A 21,716-nucleotide genomic window follows, 5' to 3' on the forward strand; every position below is an offset into this window, starting at 1 on the left:
TATGATTTTCCAATTGGAATTTTCGCTCTTCAACCTAGGGGAAAATTACACGATCGATATAGAAATGACGCGTGTGAAACATTAACTTAAAATTATGGCACTGTTACGTCCACGATAGATAATTATATAGGGAAATTTGAAAGTAGTAAAATCAGTGACTTACGTGGACGGTCAACAGAGTGATGACTCCGCTTTTGGGTCTTTTGGGTATCGAGTCCGATTTTTTTTTGGGACGATCCAAAGAGGAGAGTTATAAGATGTAGAATTTTGCATAATATCTTGTCCCAGCAAGTTTTTTATCTGTCTATCTAGTCTAGAAATCAGACAAGTCGGCCTCCAATCTATACTAATATATTATTAATTTTCCAAAATAAGTCCGGACGTTACAGTACGTACAAACCGCGCGCGCGCTCAGGGTTTTCACTTCTAAAAACACAAAAGTTCAACGCACGGAGTATCACAAGTTTGTTAGAGCCATCTTTTTATTCATCACAACGTACAATATTCTTCGTTCTGCATACACGCGTCTTGATGACATAAATATATGCTCATGCATAAATAAATAAAGTAAATATCGTTCGTATACGCCGCGATGCTTTTTCTAGGACGCGTGGAAGGCGTAGATAGATAGGAAAGTTCTCGCATACATACACATTCTATAACCATACGGCGGGGTATATCGAACTCGACCGAGACAGAAGAAAGGGGGAAAGAAGAGTTACGTTAAGTATCATCAGCGTGAATCGAAAATGCTTGGTCTTCGCCTTGAAGAAGCCCGCGTATGTATAACCTCGCTGTTCTTCGTTTAGTCTATCTCAAGAAATTTGGAATGTCCGCGAAATCCGGATCTCTTGCTAAAGAGTGGCTTACTATCAATATCACTAAATGCTCGTAAAGTCGGAGTATGTTCAAGGCACAATGCGCTAGATTGTTCTTTACCTCTACCATTGGTTAAACTAATTTAGATTCTTAATTGTAAAGAGGGTTAATCTCTTTTTTCCCACATAACAAAATAGAGTGTTCGCGTTGGGGATCCCCTCGAGATTAATCGTCGCATATAGGTACACATGCTGTGATATGACAATTCTCAAAAAGTAAACGCTTCAACAGACCCGGCAGATATAATGGCAAATTAAACGAGACGACGACGACGACGACGACGACGACGACGATGATGATAATAATAATAATAATAATAATAATAATATTAATAATAATAATAATACTCTCTTATATACGCGATTAAATAACTACTCAGCCGCACATCACCTGGCGGACAAAGTCTTCGTAATTAATATTACCCTGTGAATCTTCGTGGCCCGCTAATAACGTTTCCACTTCCTCGTCACTCAGCTTCTCACCTGCAACGATACGTACAATGATAATCTCACGTGCCGACGGCACCTTTCTGGGGAAAAGCATGTCCCGCACTAGAATTGTCGCGGAAAATGAAATTCGAAATTCCCCGACTTCTCCGTGTTTCCCAGGCGACAGAGTGGAGAATTTTCCACGAGCAATATGTGGTCTTAAACATTAACGTTTAAAAACCAAGGATTATAAGGCAACTTGCATCATCAGAAGCGCAACTCCAAAAGTTTTAGCAACACGATATAATCCAGATGGTAAATTCAGGTCGACAAAAAACGAATGAATATTGGAAAGAACAAAGTCGAGATCATTTAAGGGAAATCGTAAGCAAAGTTGAAAAAAAAGGTTCCGGCATTTTTATCCTTTATCTCCAACTTCTCCGGATTTTCCACCGACGTCTTAAATTCCCACGACTCTCCTCGGTTCTCCAGGATCCTGTTCGGCAGCCCCCGCGCACGTACCGAGCGTCGTCAGAAGATGCCGCAGCTCCGCGGAGGATATGAAGCCGTTTCCGTCCTTGTCGAAATGACGCAAACCCTCGATGAAGTCGTCCGCCGTGTCCGAGGTGCGGGACTTGCTGATCGCCTGGTAGATCGGCAGAAAGACTTCGAAACTGATGCGCTCGTCCGGCTTATGCTGGTGGGTGAACTTCTTCACGTCGGACTCGGTCGGATTTTGTCCCAGGGCGCGCAACGCGTCTCCGATTTGAGCCACGTGGATCTTCCCGTCCCCGCGGCTGTCGAACAACTGAAAGGCCTCCTGGAATTCTACAGCGATACCGAAAGCGTGAGCGAGCATGCGAGAAGAAAAGAAACCGCCGGGATCATCTTTCTATCTGCCATCCCCGACACGGACGCGCGGCTCTAACAAAATCCGGCGGCTCTATGCCAAACCCGCAACCAAGATTATTTACCCTCCATGGATGACATCATCCTATGAGACAGCTCCTGATAGCTATAGCCGTACATTTCGCCAGCGTGCGCGCGTTTTATCCCTCCCGAGATAAGGCACTGTCGCACACACACATACACACGCGATAACGCCGATGAGGACCGTGTCGTTACCGGGACGGCCCAATTATTTAACTCTACGCCTTGACGGAGCCAAGTGCACGGATCCGACGGAGAGCAGTGAATCTCGCGAGGGATGGTCGCGAGGCGGCGGACGAGAGCGCGCGATTGAGCCGCCGACGGCAAGGAGCGCGGCTCGCCTTCAAATACCGAGCCATAAAAGGCGATCCCCGATCCGATCTCCTTACGCCGAGGGGGGCTGCGTCGAAAAAGGCGATGATACTCTTGACCTGAATTAAGAACCCGGGGGAAACGAGACGCGCGCGCGGAGCCGAGCCCCCCTCGTTCGGACCTCTCTCGGTCGCACGCCCCACGGTGGTAGGATCCCTGCGCCTTCACTTACCCGCCAGCTGATCCTCGGAGTAAGACGCCTGCGAACATAACACACGTAGCGTTTAGACGACGCATGCTCGACGGCGGGCCGACGTCGACGAGGCTCCCTCGAGCACCTACTCACCATCCTGCTCATCCGGTGATCCCAGCAGCAGCGACGAATGACAGGCAACACGGCGCACCACGGATCCACGTAACAGACGGTGCCCCGCGAACTCTGGCGAGCGAACGAACACCGCTCCAGCGGCTGACGTAGCAGGCGGAAGTGAGTCACGCGACTGATCGGGAGACGGGTCTCTTTCTTCTTTTTCTCTCTCTCTCTTTCTCTCCTCTACTCCTTCGCTGTTTTCTTATTTCTTTCTTTCTCTCGAGCGGATCTGCGAAAGTGCCTGAGGGCGGTTGTCGCGCGCGCGATCGGGCGTTAAAGAACCTCGGCCATCGCTACAACGAGCTGACGCCAAGCAGCAATTTTCTCTCAATTTCGCTCACGGCTGGCGAGTTCTCGGCACCAGCCGCGCCATCTGTCGCGACCCCGTCGAACTCGTCGACGCACCGCCCGCCCAGATGGCGGACGCGTCGTCTCCCTCCGATGGGAACAGTTTGAATTCAGTTCCGGACGATCGGTGATGTTTTCCGGGGGCATTCGGAGCTTCGGAAGGAAGGAGTTTGGGAAAATGTCCGGTGCGGCCTGTCCGGTAAGTCGTGAATCGGCGAATCTCGAGGCCCTGACAAGGTAAATGTTCTAATTAGCAACAAAGTGATCTCATTGTGACAATAAGTCAAATTTGCGACACAATGTACGTGTTAAGCTGAATACGTTACAACTGATTCTGCTCGAAAGTTTGAACATTTGTATTTCTAATTGTATGATGTTTTTCTGAGGAATTTACATTGATTTGTAACATTTCCTCAAGTGAGATGCGATTATCACAAATTGGGACGCTCACTTTGCGTGCGCAATTTCGGAAGGAACGGACGAACAAATGGCGTGTTATTGTAGTATAATTTTTATTATTCGTACATAGCTATACAGAAAAAGTCACGCTTATAATTGTAAAATCGCTTAACGCTCAAGCTCGATTACGTCGGACTTCGCTCGATGGCGATCGGTCAATGAGGTTATTCGTGATCGCGTGCTTACGCTAACGACCCACCCCTTCTCGATATACAGCAAGATTCAAATGATTTCTCAATTATATCACAGAAATACAGACTTTGAATTTGAGTGAGAGTTTTTGGGAGACGCACAATTACAAAACCGTGTTCGTAACCGGGTGATGAATCTCGGGGAAATTCGTAGAAAACACGTAAAAATCTGTCCGTAAACGCTAATTCGAAAACGATCGACGGTTTTAAGGGGAATCACCTCCTCCTCCCGGGATTCCCCAGCGAATTCTCGCAAAGAAAGATAATTCGACGATTCGTGTTCCTTCGAATGACACGCACGCGTAAGCGCGCACTTGTTACAATTACATACGGTTTCCGTAACTTTTGTTTATAGTATTTACGATTAATGTTAGAGTTAATATCGTGTGATAGCAAAAAGGAAACACCGTCTTCCGCATTGTCATAATTGGTACTGGCTATCTACGTCTTTATGTCGCCGATCTAGGAAGTGTATGACAGAGCACCTCTGTAGCATTTACAACACTAATATTAGTAAATAATTCTGTGCTCGTAATATTACAATAACAATTGACGTATCGGAAAGGAAAAAGATTCTTATGCTACGCCCCGTCAAAAAATTTTTCATATATAATTATGTATAGAATGTCCATGGATAAAAATATATAATTATATTATAATTATATATAATTATATATTTTTATATATATATGCGGACAAATGTCATACATAACGCCTTATACGTAATTATATGTGATTATATATGAAAATTTTTTTAACAGGCATATCAGTGCGACTAACGAAAAATATCGAGAACTAATATACATCTTAATAGTCGTAAATAGAGCAATGCATACCATTATCACATATAAATCACGCATGTCAATCAACATCTCTACGAATTTCAAAGTATACTGTCAAAGAAATCGAATGCTCGTTAAAATGCGATGATGCCGTGGATTAGAAAATCGAGTTATATATCTTCGATATTTCGAGAAACGCGATAATTCCTCGCCGTTAGTCTTAGATTAGGCACGAATATTTCTCTATACTACCAAGTAGCATATCCGTTCTAAAACGTGTTTATAACGCGCAGATTTCTCAGTCGCTTCATTATTCATTAATTGCTAAACTGAAAACTTGGTTTCCAGCCGCTTCTCATTTAAAAGTCTCAATACTGTGAGATGGGATAAAAACTTTGCAACTTTGCGCCATCGTAAAAATGGTCTCAGGGCTCGTTTAGCATCTAGAGTAATACTCAACGACCTTCAGGGAATCCGCTTACCTCGACACTAAACAGTCCTAAATTCTTCGTCCCGTGCAAAGTTAACCCTGTCGATACAATCTTAGAGATTCGAAATTATTACTATTTGATATATTTGGTACTTCGAGGAGAACGTTTTATAAAATCGCCGGTGAACCCTATGGGACCCGGTCGAATGTTTAACGAAAAGACGAGTTATTGGAATTATATAAAAGATTTGAGAAATGCGAGATGCTAGAGTAGTCAAGACGCACGCCACATTTGCGAAGTGGTCGAGAGCGGTCGACTCGGTAAATCCCGCTTACGTGTAGAACCAATATAAAATCCGATATATCTCCGATACTTCTATCTATATATACGTATATATACGTTCGGCTATACCGTAATATTGATACTTAGACCAACACTTCCACTATCCGTAACCTCAAGGATTGTCAATAAATTTTCGTAAACTTGTACTGTTGCTTTGCATCAGGTATCTGGAATTGTTTGAGTATAGTACACGCACCGTATCGTCGGATGTGTGTCGGAAATCTTTTTTTTTTTTATAATATTCCTCTCTAGATATTCGTTTCATCTCTCTTTTTCTTCCATACTGATAAGATCGTTTCATCTCTCTTTTTCTTCCATACTGATAAGATCAAAATTACAACAGCATTAATTGTATACGCGCCATCCCTGAATAGAGTCACGTACGTGACAATAATTCCGATTTCATAATTGCGTAAAATTCAGGAATCGCAACGTCTCTTCATAAACTGTATTCCTTGACGGTTCAGTTATACAATTATCGCTCCATCACTCGTACTTTTGCCTAATTGGTCTCGATTGGTTATATCTACGCTGACGTTCAAACTCAGCGAGAAATGACTCGTCAAATTGCCGTCAAATCGATCACGTCGATTCGATGTAATTTCGAATCGTCTCGGTGTCGATTTGGCAGCGATTTGACGGGTCGATTCGATGTTCATTTCTCGCTGGGAATACTTTTTGATTCTTGCGAGTGAGCGAATATCGTTACGTCAAACGAATAAAATCGTTTATCACGTGTCGCAAGTTGCCGACACATGCGTGTAGTATTCTCTGGTTCTCTCTTCTCGTATTGCAATGCGATGCGTAAGTTTCGATCATTATTGCGGTCCTTCTCCATGGAGTAGGGTCAGTATAGCGTTCCTGAGAACGATGTTCGGAGTGAAGGAAGTGTCGTGCAAGGGCTCATTCGTCATCGGACTGCTGTATTTGCCGCACAGGAACCATTCGTTTATAGCCGCCCTCTCGTAGGTAAATCCATCTACAAATAATCACCGATCAAGTTTTTTAGATATTTTTTTAGATATTTTTATATATTCTTGTCTCGTGTGTATGTTGTTTGGCGTTTTACTAAAAAAATAAAAATAAAAATATAAAACAAATGACTTAACAATTAATAATTGTTACTGGCCATAACTGAGTTAAACAAATTGCTATTTCCTCGACTGAGAAATAAATGTTCTGTAAGAAGTTTTAAATATTTTTCTTCTATAAGAAATTATTCACGAGAGAGAATATTTTTTTACCTGAACATTGCACGGGTTCCTTCATTATTTCGTGAGTTATGGGACACAGGAATTCGTGGGGAATCTCAGATTCGTCTATATTTTCCGTAACGTTGTAATCTTCACGCTTCAGCCAATATAACTGCTTCTTCAATGTCTCCACCGCCTGCAGTGATTCATTAGTTTCGTAAAAGAGCTATTTAGTAAATAATTAGTAAACGATAAAATACAACGTAATGATAAACTACACCATACTGACCTCTTCGTCGTTATCGATATCTAATCTAGATATCAGCTCGTTTTCCGATATGGATAATAAATGTCGCCCAGTCAATCCCAGAGGAAGCACTTTCCTGGACAGTCTGGATAACTCGATGTCGTTTAGCCATTTCAAAGTGTCGTGCACATTCCAATCCGTCACCTAAACAACCAGGCGTTGTCGTTAAATATTATTATACGCATTTCGAATATTTGCATGTAGGGATGACAACATCCCTATCATAGTATTACAAAATACTACTGATATAATACTGGTATCAATATTTTTATTTCGATATTTATCAATACCGAGTATTTTTGTATTGATATTTTCTCTTGATATTCATACCCATAACATACTATTTTGTTCCGAATATCTTTTTTTAAAATTTTTCATTCAGTTCATCTTCAGGATATCATGTACTTTTATTTTATGTAAATTAATGTAACATACAATTCACATTTTCAACCTATTTTTCTCATGATTTCTGTTACGTTAATTTTATGGTTATTTATTAATTGCTAAAGTAAAAGGAAAGCGTCCAGATATTTTACAAGTGTGCGGAATCGGTCACTGGATCAGGAGTATCGTTTTGTGCGTATATTCTTTTATTCCCACATATACCACAATCATTTTTGACATGCGATTTCTCGCTTCTGACATTATCAAACAAGAACAGTCATACCGAGGACCAGTGATGCCAATGATGGCACTGTTGCCGCCGAGGGCACAGGGGCTTTAACAAATTCTTTTTCATGTTACAAAGGAAGTCACGTAGGAAGTCTAGTGTAAAAGATAAAAGTATCTTTATATCATGGTAAGATAATTGTGCGTGGACGTAGGAAATCTTTAAAAGTAGTTTGTAAGACAAACACTTCCATGATCTTTACATTTACTCTAATTTAAAATTTTTTTTAAATTTCCAATATCGGTATTGATATGTTTATTGTGATACTGTGTATCACAGTGATATCGATACTCTTGATTAGATATCCACTTCAATATTAATATCGATACTTTCATGGTACCACTGTATCCCTATTTATATATTCATATTTGCGAGAATGATGACCAACCCTTTTCTTTTTGTTTCTCAGACTATCAATCAGATTACTTTGTGACACTAATTGCTGCGGCACTTTCCAAACCAGGACAGTCTTATCCAACGCACCTAGAAATATGATCGTTAATTATAAAAAATAATACAGAGCAGAAAAGCAGATTATATAATATAATTTGGCAGATCTGCGTTGCATAATTTTGTATCAACAGCCTCCCGAGAAGCAAAAACAAAAAAGTCCCGAGACCTGTGGCGAAGAGAGACGTATCTTCGGAAAATGCGCACGACGTAACAAGACTGTCGTGATCCTCCAAGACGTACAGGCAACTTCCGGAAAACTGAAAACACATCGATCCTCGTATAACACGTATAGTATCCTCATAGTTCTTCTCAAAAGCGATCGTCTTTGTTACTCACCACGCTCCATATACGAGCCGTCCTGTCCGTCGCGACGCTGCCTAAAACTTCCCCGTGGACAGGCGAGAAACGGACGCACATTACGTTTCCACCGTGCCCGGCCAAAGATTTCTTCTCCTTATAACGCGTCCCGGTGTCGCTCGTTCCGATGCTGTCCGGATCGGGAGGTGGCTCGTTCGAAATAATTACGTGCCATAGTTTCACCAGCGAATCGTTGCCGCACGTCGCCAAGAGATATATCTGCTGGTCGACGTTCATGTCCGAGTCCCTGGCTGTAAACAGTTGGTGTTTGTCGTCGATCATCACAGGTGAATTCCCGAGAAATTTACTTTTAGAGAAGATTACTTTTTGACAATGGATTTTTGTTAATTGGCTAACGAATCGGGAAATCTAGATTAATTTTTCTCGCTTAACATGCTACGATTTTATCGCTATCGAGAGGTTGATTAGTTAGGTCGTTACGAGACAATGATTAGATAGAAGGAGATTTCTTCTGCACGCACTGCACATCGCGGAGCTTGAAGTGGGGCTGAAGTCGCATCCCTGAACGCCCAGATCGTGACTAGCGTCGCAAACCATCAACGCTTCGCCGCCGTTCTTCTCGTCCAGGGTATCGAAGAGCCGCCAGGTGCCCTCGTTACAAGCGGTTACCAAGTATCGGGAATCGTGCGTGAACGCGATGGCCGATATCGCGTCAGCATGTCCCTCGAAGACACTGTAACATTGCCTAGCGATTATTGTGACTGTTAATCACGGGGTAGCATAATGTATCATTTTAAAGCATAATGTATCATTTTAAAGACTTGGGTAGCATAATGTATAATTTTTAAGACTTGGAAAGAATCCGGCTTTTTTTTTTCAATTTTTTCCACGGATTTTTCTTTCCGAGCAGAAATTGAAAAAAGCGATTTTTTTTTTTTTTTAACCAGAGCACAATGTCTAGAATCGAAACGTAGGGCATCTTAAAAACTTCCTAAAGACGCCTTAAAGAAGTCTTTAAGACATCTTGTGTCCCAATGTTGAACACTGCGCTGTCTGGTGAGCTTTTTCTTTATGCAATAACGACTCATAATTCGCTCTGGGCATGCGATTTAGACCACGATAATGACTACTACAGGATACTTTCGAGGTCAACATTGTAAGGAAAGTCATCTCCTCTTTATATGAGCGGTGTGTGTGTCATAATAGCCGTATGTCATAATAGTGTGTGTATATGTATGTCATAATAACCCAATATTGATTTATTCTATTTTACATTGACTACCGTACGTACTGCAGCTCATCCATGGTCGCCACGTCCCATAACGTCGTTTTCTCGTCGTCCCCGGCGGTGGCAATTTTCACGCCATCCGGTGACCAACGGCACACTCGGATGCCCGTTCCCGAATTGACGAATGAAGACTTCGCCTGGCCGCCGATCTGATGCCGGCAAGAATTCCCGTGAAAGACGAGTCAAAAATAGATCGCGCCGTTATAGATGTGACATTTACCTCTGTGTTCCAAACCAGAGTCGTTCCGTCGAGCGAGCAGGAGGCGAGCATCGTGCCGCACGGACTGAACTCCACGTAGTTGACGCTGTAGGTGTGACCGTCGAGCGGACTGAAAGGTTTCTCCTGAATCTTGATCGCCTCCTCCCCGTCCTCCTCTTCCGTCACCACGCTCCATATGCGCACCAGTTTATCCCTGAAAGCGACAAAAAGGCGTTATTTATTTGATTGCCTCGGGGATCGCGGATGTACGGAGGCTAACCCTGAAGCCGAAGCCAAAAGATTATTCCCGTGGAAGGCGACGCTGTTCACCGCCCCGTTGTGCTCCTCCAGTCTTTGAATCAATCTCACCTCGTTGGCGAACGTCTCGACGTTTCTCATCACGTCCTGCTCGTGCGCGTCGTCCTGCGAACGGACAGTGTCACGGTTAATGCATTCTCGGGACGTGATTTTTCGCGGGCTTTACCTTTTCTGGATCATTCACGAACCACTTCGCGCCAACTCTCGACAGTTCGGAGTCGACGTTTAGGTTTCCCGTCAAGTCCCACACGATCACCGACTTATCGTTGGAGCCTGCAATCGTCATCGAGAGAGTCAGTTATCTCGATAGAATGCACGCGTCTCTTCGGAGAATCGGATATTACCTGTCGCTAATAGGTTGCCGTCGCGCGAAAAAGCGCAGCAAGCGACGTACCTGTTGTGACCGGCCACTATCGACATGACTTTTCCCGAGCTCTAAAATTGAATCGGACATTAATATGTATATTGTCTGTACACTGCAGACTGGAGGGGGAAGGGGGGGGGGTGAGTTTTTCGCGCGAGTTTTCCTCACCGTCTCCCAAATTACTGCCGTTTTGTCGAGGCCACAGCTGGCAATGTATAATCCGTTGCTGCTGAAACGGACGCAAGTTAAGGCACTGCTGTGCTTTTCCATCACTCTGCAAAGCTGTACGGTGGCAGTGGAAGGTTGGGCCTCGCATTTATTCTGGCTCACTGTGACCTCCCACAGTTTCACGTCGTGATCGTTGCCGCACGTTACCAGCTGATAAAGTTTGGTGTACGGCTCGTTACCTGCACAAGCGTAATTATCTCCCGGTAAACAATCAACTATCAGTAACGTCGAATCAACGTTACAACTTCCCACTCAATAATGTAACTGTTACACAACACACGCGTGTTATATTGCATTTACATTGTTGAGTGGGAAATAATAACATTGACGTTATTATTTCGATGTTTATGCTACCGATTACGGATTGTTTATGTTACTGTTAGTCAATGTTTTCTGGGTTATCACTATCTATCGTTAACGAGAATGGGTGAACTGTGAGAAAATTAATTTACTTACAAGGTAAAAGAATATATAATATACGTGAATTATAGCATTCAGTAATTATTAAGTATTTGAGAAACTTAATTATTTACCGATCAGAAAGGTCACGAGCTCTTTCTCAATCAGTTTCATCCAGTACAGCACATCCGATGGAGGTCCTGTGGACGTCCTTAGGACGGAGGGGCGTCCTCTGGACGTCTTTGGGACCTCTCTTGGATGTCTGTGCTGTGTTGGACATAACATCTGAGTCGTTCGAAATGATCTTTTGTCAGCGTATTTACGATGTTTTGCGTACACGTGACTTCTTGAAAACTCGAGAAGTCGCAGCAAACCACTCCCATGTCGTGAGCATCGTCGATCGAAGCGAGTTCCGTGACGTCTTGATTGCTAGAGGTACAAGTGTCGATCAGTTCGGCAGTGGAGAACAGCTTCAGGACTCCCAACGTACACGTTGTGATCAGCCAGCAGGAGTCCGGCGAAAAGGACAGGCTCTGCACGGCACCCTCGTGTTTTTGAAAGCATCTGCAAGCCAGAATTGAGATCGACGGTTGTCAAAAGTGATCGAAAACATTAAAGACGCACCACTGTTACACTCGAGAGCTCCTCTATTAAATCCTCTATTAATATATTGAATGCCCTGAGGGTCACCAATGACCGGTACTGTGATATTACTACGTTTTGTTGAGTTACATACATTGTCGAAAAAGTTCTTAAAAGTAATAATATACAAGCAATAACATAACATTTCCAGTAGTAAATTAAAAAAATTTATATTAAAATTTATAACTTTTTTCACAATTTGCATATCACCGTTGTTAGTTATAAAATAGCAGGGTTGACAGTAATTGCGTTGCTCCTTGCTCGTTACAAGTAACGTGTTATATGTATCTTTACAAACCCGTAAAGCATTACGTTTAGATGTCGAGCTATTCAGAAGAGAAAAGATTAAGTTGACGAAAAAAGATTTTGTATCACGTTAAAATCTTTCTTCTTCTATCTACGCGTACATTTACATGTAATATTTTATAGAGTTAGGAAGTAAAGCGTTATCTTTAAAAGTAACGGGTAACGCACAAGTAGGCTGTACGGCCGACAAAGAGCCAATGAAATAAAACCAAAGATACATACATCCCGAATTATATTTATTTACTGTAGCTTCAGCGATTTAATCATCAGTCAGACGTTTGTACGATCAATGGAAATCAGCGCATGGCACTCAACCTGCCAAACCCTCTTCCAAAAAAAAAAAATAAAAAAAACGCGAAGTCATACCAACGCAATCTTACCTGATTAGATTGCGGTGAACCAGATCCCAGATACAGACCTGCCCGTTATCCCCAGCGGTCGCGAGTAACGTCGAGTCCGGCGAAAATCTACATACTCTCACCGCTTCGCCGCCCACTTGAACCATGGTGTGTATCTTCGTCCCCGTCTGCGACGACGAAACAAATTTCATCAATTTCCCGGTCATGACAATGAAGTGAAACTGGAAGTCATCTTATTGCCATTTCGACGTTATCGTGACTTTCGTTTTGCTCCGAACGTCATTCTCAACTTACGCGTAAATTCCAAAGCAACGTGGTACCGTCTATGCTGGACGTGGCTAGCATGGTGGATTGGGGGCTGATTTTCACCGAAGTCACGCCGTACTTGTGCCCCATCAGGGGCGAGAAGTAAGCCTCCGCGTAGCCGGTGCCCGGCTGCCATTTCCAAACCCGGACGCGCTTGTCTCTGCGTATTAAAGAGGAAGAGAGTGAGAGCGCAATTCGCTGCACCGCGAAATTGCCTATCGATAACCGATATTTACCCGGATCCCGTTACCAGCACGCAATCACCGGCGAAGTCGACGCTGTTTATATCGCTGGTGTAAACTGTGAGAGTCTGCAAGGCTTGCACGTCGCCTATGGCAGTCATGTTCTTTTTGTTGTTTTTTTTTTTCTTTCAAGTTAACGGGGTTCTTAGCTGCAAAGACGCAAACCGTTAATCGTTAATCAGCTGTCACGCACACTTGTCAGAGTCAATCATCGCCGGTGTCAATCACTTTATGGCAGAGCGGCCGAGCCGCTCTTTAACGACTCCCCAGTGCGACTCTCCCGACGTCCACGCTACTCTAGATAAGGATAACGGCGATCGCATTGATATCGTTGTAAGCGGAGCCGTAATTGATTAGAGAACCGAGGCCGACGGTGCTGTGTGTGCTCGGAATGACGATGACTACACGAGCCAGTTCGATGGTAGTTCAAATTGTCACGAATGTGGTGTCGTAGGTACGTCTCACGTACGTTTCCTCCGTCAGAGCCGTCTTAGTAGTGGTTGCTTGTTACACAGCAATGTCGAGTAATGAGCCACGGGCCGGTTTAACCTTCACTTTTCAAGTGCTCGCAAACGTGCATGTACGTGTTTCTCAATAATGTATGTGTTCCGAATCGACTAACTTTTCTACAACAGGTGGGCACACGTAAGGTAGCAAGTGGAGTAAGTTTTCTAAAAGTCAAACAACAGCCTTGGCATTGGCCGTCATTACGCGTACTACATACCCTCTTTCAATCGATTCGCATTCATTTCTCCGTTGTAATTGCTCGCCTACCGAATCTGAACGGAATGTATACATGTACGCGGTACACGCGTACCGTGGGTACGTCCCATTGGCCGAATGTTCGCCATTTCGTCGTAATTATCAGCATCGTGGAGAATCTGCCGAGTATCAACCTTATAAGCACGTAATATTCCGAGACTATATATTATTATATAAATATTATTCTATCAATATTAAAATAATATACTTATAATATTATAAGAATGTTATATGTAATATTTTTTAATATTATAAGAATGTTCTGTTGATGTTATATTCCACTTCATATTCCACATAATATTATTGGTATATTATAAAAATGTTCTAAAATATTAGGAAAAAATAAAATAATAATGTAGAAAAAAAAATATATATATATATGTATAATTTTGTTTGGCATAAAACGTATTTTTACACAAAATTCTGTCGACTTTATTTATATAATAAAACAATTGGTATTGCGATATATTTGAAATATAAAAGTTACAATTACATATATTATATATACACATAGAGTTGAATATTTTAAAAAATATATAATATTACAATAACATTAAATCATATTATTTTTCAACTATTACTAGGAGCGGACATATAACCATCTATTAACATTCCAGAAATATTACTCAATATTAAATAATATTACGCGCTTATGAGGAATTTTCCGGCTACCCTTTTAATAACGAGAATTGTTTCATTCTTCGGGAATCGCGAGACTCCCACGAGTAGTTGAATTCAACGCGAAAAACGTTCGCAATCAGAGATATCACTCGTATAAGGAATGATATAAAACCCCCCCCCCCCCCTTCCCTGACTTAAGTAACAGTGAAAGTTCCATCGCAAATGCTGACGTGTACATTGAAGCTATCGATTGTATTTATCTGTTGTATCTATGCGAATGAGCATAAACATTAGTACACCGTTATGTCCGTGACTGTTATCGCCGAGTAAAAAAAGAACTCGTTGCAGCCCGCAAATGTTTGCGAGACGTGTAGCATTAATAATCAGATAAACGGATAAACATCTCTCTCCTTCCGACGTAGCAAACAACGTATTCGACGTTGAAACCGTGACATTGTGCGATAAATGGAATACGTTGCGTAACGTTCCCAAGACGCGCACGATGTTACATATTTTATACACGAATATACAATAATTTCCTAAGGCAAACGGCGCGTTATTTCTCCTGGGCGATGCGTCAGGATATTAAACGCGATTAGATATCATCAGCTCTACGATTAGAAACGCGTACAGTACAATACAAGAGTAATATGTGAGAAATATATTGTACCGTTAATTCAAATGTATAATTTTAAATTTCGCGATATCGTGATTTTGTTACTTCGCAGATATTACCGTGAACCGTCTGCTTAAAATTATCTATGCAATGCGCACCTACGAGTGATAAAAAAAATATTCGAAAAATTAAGGATACCAGCTGCACCGGTCGGCTTTAGTGTTGATCAATATTCGCCGGATTAGGATGCCAGGTGGAACGGAAAATCACGATAACGTCAGAATGACGTGAAAACGACTTAGAAAGTGATCGAGTCACGAGCAAAAAGCGAGTGTTTACAGTCATTTTCTCGTCATCGGGACGTCGTCATGATTTTCTCGTTTCACCTAGGACTCGCGTTCGTTCTGCGAACTCGAAAACAAGCGCGTCGGGACTACCACGGAAGGAGGTGGAGGGGAGGGGGGGGGTTGAACGACTCGAAAATACACGTACATATCTATTAATATCGCCGATTATTAATCGCCTGGCTGTATGCGAAAATAGCTACTTCGTAACAATTCATCCGTTACACTTCGCGTGGGATCGCCGCCGTCACATCTAATAATCCGTTAACGCGAGCCAGTGAGTCCTCTCATTAAATTACCGGGCAAAGATAAATAAAGGAGAGATCAAGCGGACAGGAATCGTCGCTCTCGCGTACACGTCGCTCTCGCCGATTACGCACTCGCGATGAGTCTCTGCCTCGTCACTCTCCGCCTCAATTATCCACGAATTGTTCCGCCCGTGTTTACACGCGGGAGGCACAATTTCCGCGAGAATTTCTCGTCCTTCGTTTTACGAACAATTATCGTGCGCGTATTCTTCTCTCTCTCTCTCTCTCTCTCTTTGGTACTCACTCGTAGCAAAGGCACATGTTCCAGACACTAGTAGACAGCTCTCGCGCGGTGACTTCGTTGTTCTATCGGCAAACATGCACGGGGTACATGATTTCTCGTCGTCGTCGGTCGGTCGGGCCGCGATTCTGAGCTAGACGTCGCGCAGTGATGTCACATTATTTATTACGGTCATAGTGCTCCTTGCCGACGAGACACACTCGGAACAGGATACCCCGGACAGGGCACCTGTCACAATGAAGTTAAAGGCGCTAAACGCATGTCCACCGGCCGGATCGATATTACAGAGACGTATAACGCGCGGTATAAACGCCGCGAAAACGTCTACTTTTTTTTTTTTGCTCACACCTTCCTCTCGCTCCGAAGCTGCGAGCGAAACGGGTATTTTCGTAATTGTGCGCGCGGCAATCGTGCACTTGCCGTGACTCGCCTGGCTGTTGTAAATTTTTTATTACATCCCGCTAGGGATAACGTGAGCTCTGTGTTACGTAACGGCGTTTTGCGCGCTACTGCCAAGTGGTACCTTGCGATCACACGCGTGATAGTATGAGAAAACGTCGAGGAAACGTGTTATTGTCAACATTTCCCCGGAAATAGGAATTGATGAGCGACGGAGTCGAGCCGGCAGTCGAGCGGCGTTGCATTTTATAGATAAGAAATTTCACGACATTCGTTTAAGGTCGATTGATGTTTTTGAGGTTTGAGGAATGCAATTGCTCGGAAAATAAGGGAAATTCCTGGCTAGATAAAAATTGACGAATTATCGTTACGGTGGACGGTCTAATTACGGTAAATATTATATGAAACGTGCAATAGACGCGCGAACGATTATTTTATAACGATTAATGAAAAGTTTGTTAATCTTAAAGTACACATATAGATATGTAACTAAATCTTTATAGAGTTTATACTAAATGCATGTTCGAACCGTACAGTTCCGTTCGTTTTAGCTACGCTACTGCGAGTGCACTTTCCGCGTTGAAGGTGTGAGAGAGGTGTAAATATACTCGGACTGTTTAGAAAACGAGCGGAAGAGATGAAACGAAGATCCAAACGTACGAGCGTATTCATGACGATGAGAAATCCACTAGAATATCCGCGAGTATGATTTGCTGATGACATACGTGCGATAAATTGACCGGCTTGTTGGAAAACGACGACGCGAACGCGCGTGCACGCGAATAACACATGCGGTGAGGTTAGGATTTTGTGTGTTGGATCTGACGGTAGACTCGGCAGCCTACGCTTATTCCCGCTTTCCGTGAATCGCCGTTCGACGCGAACGGTAGCGAGGATAGTAGTTGTCAGATGCCACTCGGTAACAAGCCGGAATGCACGAGATGCGGGACCCGCGAGACCCCGCTCTGGCATTCCACCGACGCCGGTAACCTGTGCAACGCCTGCCTCGAGGACGAGCGGAATGCCGAAGCAAACGCGTGTCCCAAGACGGACGAGGAAGACAAGAGCGGGAACGCGCTGAAGCCTACCAGGAGAAGCACGAGGATAACGAGATATTGCAACTCGAAGTCTTCCGGGCCGCACAAAGTGGTGCCGAAGGGTAAAGGTCGTCGGAACTTGTTCAAGAAAACGGTGAGAGAAAGCGAAGAAGCTCGTACGTTCCCACGCGACTTCTCGACTTCCCAATCTGCCCAGAAGCTAGTTATCGATTGCTGAAAAAATGAAGTTTACAAGTTACAAAGTTTTAGTAGATTGTGTACTTTCTATATATTTATTATTATTTATATTATTATTATTAAACGTACAGAATGTGGGACATGTAGATATGCAGTTACTCACGTTGAAATTTGCTTACAGCCTGTGAAAGCACCTACAGCTACTGCAACTCCGGTCACCAGTAACTTTGTATTCTACAAAGGAACGTATTTCCAAGTTGGTGATGTAATATCGATGCAAGATATAGATGGGGGTATTTATTATGCTCAGATACGTGGCTTATTGATAGATCAGTATTGTGAAAAAAGTGCCGCTGTTACCTGGTTATTGCCGACTACGGCAAGGTGATCCCTCGTTTTGTCATATTTTAAGCGTAGAAAGAAGAGTAAAAAATCGACCAATCATATTCGAATGTAAGGAGTATATGATTGGTTATGATTCGTTAATTTCTCACTCTTACTTCTTGCAAACATACTCCTACTGCCCATTGTAGACCACGTTTAATGCTTTTTATACAATGTTCCAATATATGTGAATACGTCAACATTGAGTGATGTCTTTCAGCCCTCCACCAGAGGAAGGATTCTCACCTGAAACATACATAATCGGACCAGAGGAGGATTTGCCACGGAAATTAGAGTGCATGGAATTCGTGATGCACGCTCCGTCGGATTATTACAAACTGAAGAACACGCCTTATCCACCTCCACTTACGGAAAAAGGAATGGGTTACATATGGACAACTCTTAGAAATGAAATGGCCATATCGAGGAAGTGATCCTGGTCGTATTAGAACATAGTGTCCTTGATTTCACCTTAAATTTAATCCATCTCTACAATTACTTTCTGTGTATAAACCGACTTTTTTTTTAAGTTAAATATTTCACTACAGGTAGCAATGTTGTTAACAATAAAACCGTGAAATTTTAAGAAAGTACTAATATTACTAAAGATATTTTACACAGATTTTATAAGTGTATTATATACTTTGTAGTATATTGAATTTCAGATTTCTAATATAATCAATCAGTTAAGTTAGAAATTAGATTCCAGGTACAATTTAAGGTAATTTTAAGCTATAATAGTACGATATAAGAGAAATTTAGGATTTACGCTATTATTGTACAGTGAGAAAATAATTTTTAAGAAACGGGAAATAATATAACACCGCTAGCTTTGCATTAAATATATTCTTGTTACAATCCAACACATTGGTGCTTTGCATTTCCGGTGAATGTGTTCCTCACGCAAGACGGATCTCACTAGACTATTTCGAAAAAGTGAAAAAAAAAAACTGATATTACATAGCGCGGAATTCGTAAATTTGAGTATCTCTTCTTTATACACACGTACTTTCTAGCGTTTTTTTTACGTATAAAATTGTAAGGATCATCCTTACGGTTGCCTGATTTCTTTTCTCTCTTTTTTTGTACATATAAATTTTCTCAGGACTCAACTCACACATATATATATGTGAGTGTATATATATATAGGCATTTTTTTCTCTTTCCCTCTCGTTCTCTCCGATTAATTTCTCTATTCATATAAACCATAGCTCAAGGAAGATACTGTCAGGTAGTGGTTCATCCGTGGCCTTCAACCTTGGTATCGTTGTGACGGGATATACGCGGAGGTAGCAGGCAGCATTGGTGCATTCTCGCTTGCTTGAAGGGAAGGGAAAAGTGTCCTCGGCGCGGCGACGGTGGTGGTGGTGGTGGTGGTGGTGATGGTGTCAGTTACACTCGGGATGACAGAAGAGACCAGTCAGCTGGGAGCCAACGAAGTAACGGCTGGTCAGAATTTGAGGTCTTTTATGGCTTGCGGCAAGTCAGGCAGCTTCATGTCCTTTATTTGTTGCGGTATATTCATATTCTTCACGGCCGAGACAGCACGTGCCGGCGCTGCCGTGATTCCCGCCTGCACACACCACATACGGATGGAAGAAGCGGAAAAAAACGGACGAAAATAGTGGAGGATTTTAAATGAATGCTAGCTTCGATTTAGCATAGGAGCGGAGGCAAATGACGGATAGCTACACAAATGTGACGATATTTATTATTCTCATAGCATTGCGATACGTATTACATATATTATTAAGGCACTCATTAATGGAGCGGACATTTACAAAAACATTAATTGCGTCGCCATGCCGTGTTACGAACGCTGTCATTCTGTTTTTTTTTTTTTTCTTTTGCGAAGCTACCAGGAATTTTCATGTACTTTCGAGTCACTGGTGAGAGATAAAAGTGAAAGAAAAGAAAAAATCACGCATCACAGATACACATCGTGTATGCAAGAAAATGAAATAGTACAAAGTGGCCCAATTTGCTACTGCTCGATTTACTTAAGGAGGGGGCCCCAGAAGGACAAACGGACGGGGTGAGCAAGATCGTCCGGATTTGTAAGTCCCCTAAAATTGATGTTACGTCGATCAGTTCTATCTAGCGCTACATCAAGTTCGCTCTAAAGATCGTTCGATCGCGTTGCATGCATAGCTAGCGTTCAACAGACTGCGCGGGGGCAGTTGATGCTACTTTTCTTCAAGCCCAGTGAGAAAGTAAACATATATTTGCAAAGTTGGCGATACTACAGCAGTCGAAACGCGTTCTATTTGATGAAGTGGGATGTGAATTTTAAGCGTGAAAACTCGTAAAAGTTTCCGCACCGTAAGACACAGGTCGACGACAATCCTGACTGTGATCAACGCTATTATTGTTACATTCGTAGTTGTAACGTAAAATATTCAATAGGACGCGCTAAAAAGAGAGACGTACATTCAAGAGAGAGACTCATGATGGTCGAATACACGGATCACAGTTAAGATGGTTTCGGAGCTGCAACGATGCGACGCCGTACTTACCTCTTGCTTTTCTAATTTATTTTGATCCTCAATCCTCGTGAGGATCTCAGTCATGTTGGTTTCGAGAACCATACCACCCATCACCAATTCGTTGAGTATATAATGAACCTTGTCCACGTGGAAAATGAGATCGAGCTCGCACACATTCTCAAAACATTTGTCCAGTGTTTCGACGAAGACTTGTATCAGATCTAAGATTCCTAATTCTGATTCTGAACTATCAACACAGAACACAAAGTAAAGGGTAGCGTAGTGCCGGTAGATGAGTTTGTAATCGGATCCACCGATCAAGCTACCGCCTTCCAAGAAATTACACACATTGTCGTCTCTCTTCGAGACGAGTTGGAATGTTTCTTTTATTATCTGCTGCTGCATATCCTCGTTCTGAAGCAGAAAATTGATTCATTGTGTAAATCCGCTACGCTTATCGTGCATATCATAGTCTTCTATTCACTTACGAGTGTTTTAGTGTGAAAACACTGTGGATCGTAGCGACACACACTCGATATAAATTTCGATATAAATTGCATTATTTTTAAATAACTCAAGACATTTGGCGGACACCGAACAGGTGAGATCTGAGTGAACAGTTATAACGCATACTTACAAAGTACTGATAAAACTTCGAGAGACGGGGTTTCCCATGGTTGTTGAATACCAAAATTGCCTTAATCATGTCTATGATTTCCGTCAGTTTTCGTTACGTGATCTTACGATAATCTTATTGCCAAACTCAAAACGTGCTGTCATTGGTACGCGCAAGGTTATGTTCTGCGATTTCCATTAGTTTCCAATACAATAGCTCGCATTATCTTCCTCCGTTATGTCACGAAGCGGGACTTTATCGTTGCGGTGTATTACCCGCTATTGATAACGGAAGATAACGCCCGAAAAGGGAGAAAAGAACCACGAGGTTAAGCAGCTGTCAACGTGTGTGTCAACGGTGGCATGGAAGTAGAGACACGATGACCTTTGACAGGTAAATCAGTGTGCTCGATTCTCCTCTCATTAAGAAATCTGTTATTTTCCGGATACATTAAAATTCGGCCGATCTTCACGACGATAAATTTCTAAATCGATACTATTAAGTCAATTATCGTTCAGCTGTATTACGGAAAAGTAAAAAAAGGTTTGCCCCCAATCCGTCGTTGAGTTACGTCACTTGAAAAAATGAAGCCCGTCTGACCTGCCATTGAGCTACATCACGACCTCAATTTGTCGATAGA

The 21,716-nt window shown here is 42.5% G+C and overlaps 4 protein-coding genes across 7 annotated transcripts; 1 reads left to right on the forward strand and 3 right to left on the reverse strand.

Moving 5' to 3' along the window:
* Positions 1-464: 464 nt before the first annotated feature.
* On the reverse strand, positions 465-3,285 carry LOC106748196 (myosin-2 essential light chain). 2 transcript variants are annotated; one of them, XM_014626481.1, is made up of 4 exons: positions 2,896-3,285; positions 2,782-2,809; positions 1,830-2,135; positions 465-1,361 (listed from the first exon to the last, which is right to left on the reverse strand). In XM_014626481.1, the coding sequence occupies exons 1-4, from the start codon at positions 2,905-2,907 to the stop codon at positions 1,255-1,257; spliced, it is 453 nt and encodes a 150-aa protein (XP_014481967.1). In that variant the 5' UTR covers positions 2,908-3,285; the 3' UTR covers positions 465-1,254. The 2 variants fall into 2 exon arrangements, with proteins under 2 accessions (XP_014481967.1, XP_014481968.1); XM_014626482.1 differs by lacking the exons at positions 2,782-2,809; positions 2,896-3,285 and adding an exon at positions 2,282-2,739.
* A 1,292-nt stretch (positions 3,286-4,577) lies between these two features.
* Positions 4,578-16,237, reverse strand: LOC106748193 (WD repeat, SAM and U-box domain-containing protein 1-like). Of its 3 annotated transcripts, XM_014626476.1 has the most exons (19): positions 15,960-16,237; positions 13,789-13,945; positions 13,059-13,690; positions 12,811-12,982; positions 12,538-12,683; positions 11,547-11,773; positions 10,751-10,989; positions 10,563-10,653; positions 10,385-10,491; positions 10,181-10,323; positions 9,922-10,114; positions 9,705-9,850; positions 8,935-9,158; positions 8,432-8,703; positions 8,262-8,352; positions 8,031-8,125; positions 6,955-7,116; positions 6,717-6,861; positions 4,578-6,451 (listed from the first exon to the last, which is right to left on the reverse strand). In XM_014626476.1, the coding sequence occupies exons 3-19, from the start codon at positions 13,163-13,165 to the stop codon at positions 6,291-6,293; spliced, it is 2,721 nt and encodes a 906-aa protein (XP_014481962.1). In that variant the 5' UTR covers positions 13,166-13,690; positions 13,789-13,945; positions 15,960-16,237; the 3' UTR covers positions 4,578-6,290. The 3 variants fall into 3 exon arrangements, with proteins under 3 accessions (XP_014481962.1, XP_014481961.1, XP_014481963.1); XM_014626475.1 differs by lacking the exon at positions 13,789-13,945 and having other exon boundaries at positions 13,059-13,213; XM_014626477.1 differs by lacking the exon at positions 13,789-13,945 and having other exon boundaries at positions 8,935-9,146; positions 13,059-13,213; positions 15,960-16,233.
* A 448-nt stretch (positions 16,238-16,685) lies between these two features.
* On the forward strand, positions 16,686-18,924 carry LOC106748194 (GATA zinc finger domain-containing protein 1). Its single transcript, XM_014626479.1, has 4 exons — positions 16,686-16,745; positions 16,907-17,546; positions 17,772-17,974; positions 18,195-18,924. Exons 2-4 carry the CDS (start codon positions 17,265-17,267, stop codon positions 18,406-18,408), a joined length of 699 nt encoding a protein of 232 aa, XP_014481965.1. The 5' UTR covers positions 16,686-16,745; positions 16,907-17,264; the 3' UTR covers positions 18,409-18,924.
* Positions 18,802-21,690, reverse strand: LOC106748195 (AP-3 complex subunit sigma-2). Its single transcript, XM_014626480.1, has 3 exons — positions 21,098-21,690; positions 20,491-20,874; positions 18,802-19,547 (listed from the first exon to the last, which is right to left on the reverse strand). Exons 1-3 carry the CDS (start codon positions 21,164-21,166, stop codon positions 19,425-19,427), a joined length of 576 nt encoding a protein of 191 aa, XP_014481966.1. The 5' UTR covers positions 21,167-21,690; the 3' UTR covers positions 18,802-19,424.
* Between the last annotated feature and the right edge of the window lie 26 nt (positions 21,691-21,716).

The sequence above is a fragment of the Dinoponera quadriceps genome, unplaced genomic scaffold, assembly GCF_001313825.1.
Source record: "Dinoponera quadriceps isolate SergipeBrazil2010 unplaced genomic scaffold, ASM131382v1 scaffold2600, whole genome shotgun sequence".
Classification (NCBI taxonomy): domain Eukaryota; kingdom Metazoa; phylum Arthropoda; class Insecta; order Hymenoptera; family Formicidae; genus Dinoponera; species Dinoponera quadriceps.